We start from the raw sequence: 4,545 nt of genomic DNA on the forward strand, positions 1-4,545 counted from the left end.
TGGGGGGGTGGCTGGAGACAATGTCGTTCCCAACTTCCCTCTGTCAGGGTGGGCACTGGGGCAGGGCACAAGGTACAGGTCGGCTCAGGCTGAGCCGGGGGCTGGTGGCCAGAGGAGCTGGGAGGGAGGGAGGGAGGGAGGGAGGGAGGAAGGAAGGAAGGAAGGAAGGAAGGAAGGAAGGAAGGCAAGCAATGCAATGTGTTGGCGGAACAGAAGACAGGGCACAACTGCACAAGATCCTGACTCTAGGTTTTTGTTTTGTTTTGTTTTGTTTTAAATATTTTTTATTGATTTCAGAGAGGAAGAGAGAGGGAGAGAAAGATAGAAACATCGATGATGAGAGAGAATCATTGATCGGCTGCCTCCTGCACGCCCCACATTGGCATGTGCATCCTGGGCATGTGCCCTGGCCGGGAATCAAACCATAACCTCCTCGTTCATAGATGGGTACTCAGCCACTGAGCCACGGCGGCCCAGGGACTTCAGGGTTTTTAAGGGTCAAGCTGGCATTTTTGGGGGGCGCGGGCATGATGGGGGAGGAGTGTTGTCAAGAGATGGGGCAGTGGCTCTGGGGAAAAGTGCATGGAGTGGGGTGGGGGCCTGCCTTAACCCACCTGTGGGCTCCAGGGCCCTCTCCACCCTCTGCCTCATTTCCCAGAGCTCCTGGCAGTGGCCACAGCATGGGAACGGTGTGGGGGTGGGAGTGTGAACACCGAAGCCTGCAAAGTCAGGCCAGCTGCTCCTGGCTGTGTGCAGTGACCACCAGGAGGCCGGAAGTGCTTCATGCCACCACTGATAATAACAGTAATAGCAGACTTAATAAAAATAATATTTGGAAAATATGATCCCACTGGGCCATGGGGGAGTCCAGTTAAGGGCGGAGCGGGAGTGGTCGTGCCCAGTTTCCTGTCCTGCCCCCAAACCAGCTGCACGTGTGCTCAGCCTGGGCCAACGCCTAACCCTACCCCCACCTGCCCCTACAGCTGCCGCAGCGGGAACCGTAAGAGCCTCGTGGTAGGAACACCCTCACCAACCCTTTCCAGGCCTCTGTCACCATTGTCAGTCCCAACCGGTGAGCACGGGAGCAGGTGGGTGGGTGCTGTGTCCTCTCTCCGCCCCTGATGACTCAGTTTCCCCTGGCCTCCTGATCAGCAGGCAACAGCCCCCTGGACAGTCCCCGGAACTTCTCGGCTGTGTCAGCTGTCAACTTCCCCTTTGCCCGGAGGTGAGTGGTCCCTGGCTTGGGGGGAGGGTGTCCTCGTGACGGCCGAGGGGACAGGCAGGGTGTGTTTGCTGGATGGACCTGCCTCCTCACTGGCCTTTTCCCCTCCCCGGCCCTGCCCGGTGTTGGTCCCTCCCTCTGGTTTCCGCCCCTGCCTCGGTCTTCTGCAGCCACATCTCTCGGACGGACAGGTAATGTCAACGAGCTCTAGGGGTGGGGGTGAGAGGGGACGCCACCAGGTCTAAGAAATACTAATTCACTGAAAGCAATTTACTCATTTAATAGGAGTTTAACAAGAGTTCATGGAGGATCTGTTACATGCCAGGCATTTATTTTATTTTTTAATTTACTGATTGATTTTAGAGGGGCGGGGGAGAGAAACATCAACTTGTTCCACTTATTTATGCATTCATGGCTTGCTTCTTGGATGTGCGCCCTGATTAGGGATTGAACCGTAATCTTGGCGATTGGTGCGACGCTCTAACACACTGAGCTACCCCAGCCAGGGCATGTGTGCTGGGCTTTTACACGTCACTTATTCATTCAGCGTTTATTGAGTGCCCGCTGGGAGGCTGAGGAACCGGGGGCTGGCCTTTGGTCTTTGGGGAGTCCTCAGTCTGGCGGAGGCAGCCAGCATGTCCCCAGCAGGTGCAACTCCGAGGGGTGGCAGCTTTGCGGGGGGCGGGGGCCGGGCACCTGCTGCTGGAGTCAGGGAGGACTCCTGGAGGAGAGGCCTAAAGGACGAGGAAGAAACAGAGGACTTGCCCGCCCTGACGTGCTGTTCTCGGCCGTACGGAGTCCGTCCTCAGTGGGGCCAGAATCTGGCAGCCACAAACCACAGGGGCCCTGTCTTCCTTCCAATCCTGGTTCTCCTTTCCAGGGCCGATGGCAGGAGATGGTCCCTCGCGTCCCTCCCGTCTTCCGGCTATGGAACCAACACACCCAGCTCCACGGTCTCGGTACCTACAGCCCCACCTTGGCGGGCAGACGGGCGGGTGCAGGGTTGCGGGGACGTGTCTTTGTGTTTTTCAAGGGGTCAGATAGCTGTGCAGTCAGCAGATTCCTGGCCGCTGCCTCTGTGCTGTGTTCCAGGCGATGTGGGGGACCCTAGAGAACCCAGCCTTAGCCCAGGAGCTCCCCTAGGCTACACAGGTTATCACAGGGCCTGGCCAGAGGGGATCTTGGCGCTGCCATGGGGAACAGGCAGAGAGGACTTCTTGGAGGAGGGGGCATCAACGTGGGGTATTAAGGGATAGGAGCCAGGCATTCTGGGCCTTGGGGGCGGGGGTAGTGCTGGGGTCCTGGCTGTGGTGCTGACCATCAACCCGTGACTCTGACCCCCTCCTACCAGTCGAGCTCATCCTCCCGGGAGCATCTCCACCAGCTTCCTTTCCAGCCGACGCCAGACGAACTGCGTTTCCTGTCCAAGCATTTCCGCAGCTCGGAGAGTGTGGCTGATGAGGAGGGTGGCCACCGCTCGCCCCGCCTTCGACCCCGCTCCCGTAGCCTCAGGTGGGCTTTGACCTCTAGCCCATGCCCTGGCATCTCCCTGGGCTGGCTTTGGATGAAAACATGGCTCCTCCCCGCTTCTGGCCTTGACCCTGTCCGAGCCTGGCTCAGCCCCCTTCCCCTGGGCTGGGCCTCAGGTCCTATATCACAAGCTGATCATCACCCCCCTTCAGCCCTGGACGCACAACAGGAACCTTCGACAATGAGATCGTCATGATGAATCACGTGTACCGGGAGAGGTTCCCAAAGGTGGGCAGTGCCTGTGGCTGGGTGGGCCCCAACCCCCCTCCATGTCGCTGCCCCTCGGTGACAGACAGGCAGGCTCTGTCCTGGCTGTGTCTCCACATCTGTCCATTTCTGTTTCTCCCTCCGGGTCTCAAATGTTCCCCCAGTCCTCTGACCCCATCGGCTTCACGGTCACCTCTCTCTCCACACTGTCGCTCCTGCCCTCCACCTGCATGTGCTGTTCCCCAGTCCCGTCCGATGACCAGGTCACCCGTCTCCCCCCGCCAGGCCACGGCCCAGATGGAGGGCCGTCTGCAGGAGTTCCTCACTGCCTACTCGCCCGGTGCCCAGCTGGCCCTGGCCGATGGCGTCCTGGGCTTCATCCACCACCAGATTGTGGAGCTGGCCCGTGACTGCCTGGCCAAGTCTGGAGAGGCCCTGGTCACCTCCCGCTACTTCCTGGAGATGCAAGAGAAGCTGGAGAGGCTGCTGCAGGATGTGTGTGGGGGGCTGGGGGCTGGGGGTCCCCGGGCGGGGCAGGACAGGGACCAGGGCCTCTGAGTGATGTCCCGCCTACCCGCCTCCAGGCCCACGAGCGCTCAGACAGTGAGGAGGTCGGCTTCGTGGTCCAGCTGGTCCGGAAGCTGCTGATCATCATCTCGCGGCCAGCAAGGCTCCTCGAGTGCCTTGTGAGTCTCAGCGCAGAGGTCGAGCAGAGCTCAGACTAGGTCCCCAGGAGACCAGACGCAGTTCTCACTGAGTAGGACCCGGAGAGGCTGCCAGCCTGGGGTGGGCTTCCTGTAGGAGGGGACCCTGGGGATAGTTGGACCCACAGGTCGGAGGAAACAGCATTTGCAAGGGCCTGGAGGAGAGACCAAGCCTGGGCTGACCAGAGCTCTGCACCCCCAGGAGTTTGACCCTGAAGAGTTCTACCACCTGCTGGAGGCCGCCGAGGGCCAGGCTCGAGAGGGCCAGGGCATCAAGACGGACCTGCCGCAGTACATCATTGGGCAGCTGGGCCTGACGAAGGACCCTCTTGAGGGTGAGCTGACGTAGGGCAGGGAGGGAAAGGAGACTGAGGAGAGGCAGGGGTATAGTCATATTATCTTTGTCTGTTTTCTGCTTTTGGTCACCTATGGGACCCACTATGGGGAAAGGGCCTGAGATTTCAGGGTCAGGTGGCTGCACATTGGACCCCGTGACCTGCCAGGGCCCTGGGACCTCTGTGTTCTCAAATGCCAAGTGAAATGGGCCAGGGCACCGGGGGACCACCACTGGCATTGACTTTCACATCGTCCTGCAAATTCACAAAGCCTGTTTCCAGCCTCCTCTGACGGTGGCCCCAGGGGTGGACTCGAAGCCAGTTCAGGCCACCTGCAGACAAGAACTCCCCCAAACAGCCAGCATAGGGGCGCCAAGATGGAACTGGGAATGGCCTGTCCTGGGGTGGTCAGGGAAGGCTCTGGGAAGAGGTGATGTTCAGGCTGAGGATGGAGAGGTGACCAGATGCAGGTCTGGGAGAGAAAAAGGGGAGCTAGGCAGGGGAACTACAGAGGCCCAGAGGAGGGGCTACGCCTGGCATGTCGGAA

General features: G+C 59.9%; 1 protein-coding gene across 1 annotated transcript in view; it reads left to right on the forward strand.

The window, feature by feature from the left end:
- The window catches only part of LOC102769986 (microtubule-associated serine/threonine-protein kinase 3), a gene marked incomplete at its 3' end in the record, with an annotated part of 13,583 nt that overhangs the window by 6,202 nt on the left and 2,836 nt on the right, over positions 1 to 4,545 (forward strand). The window contains exons 3-11 of the mRNA XM_006761098.1: positions 984 to 1,072; positions 1,153 to 1,225; positions 1,393 to 1,413; positions 2,103 to 2,181; positions 2,574 to 2,734; positions 2,905 to 2,980; positions 3,245 to 3,454; positions 3,544 to 3,645; positions 3,866 to 3,998. Of these exons, the coding sequence (XP_006761161.1) occupies positions 984 to 1,072; positions 1,153 to 1,225; positions 1,393 to 1,413; positions 2,103 to 2,181; positions 2,574 to 2,734; positions 2,905 to 2,980; positions 3,245 to 3,454; positions 3,544 to 3,645; positions 3,866 to 3,998 (944 nt within the window). The remainder of the gene's footprint in view (positions 1 to 983; positions 1,073 to 1,152; positions 1,226 to 1,392; positions 1,414 to 2,102; positions 2,182 to 2,573; positions 2,735 to 2,904; positions 2,981 to 3,244; positions 3,455 to 3,543; positions 3,646 to 3,865; positions 3,999 to 4,545) is intronic.

This window comes from Myotis davidii, unplaced genomic scaffold (assembly GCF_000327345.1).
Source record: "Myotis davidii unplaced genomic scaffold, ASM32734v1 scaffold1558, whole genome shotgun sequence".
NCBI classification, from domain to species: domain Eukaryota; kingdom Metazoa; phylum Chordata; class Mammalia; order Chiroptera; family Vespertilionidae; genus Myotis; species Myotis davidii.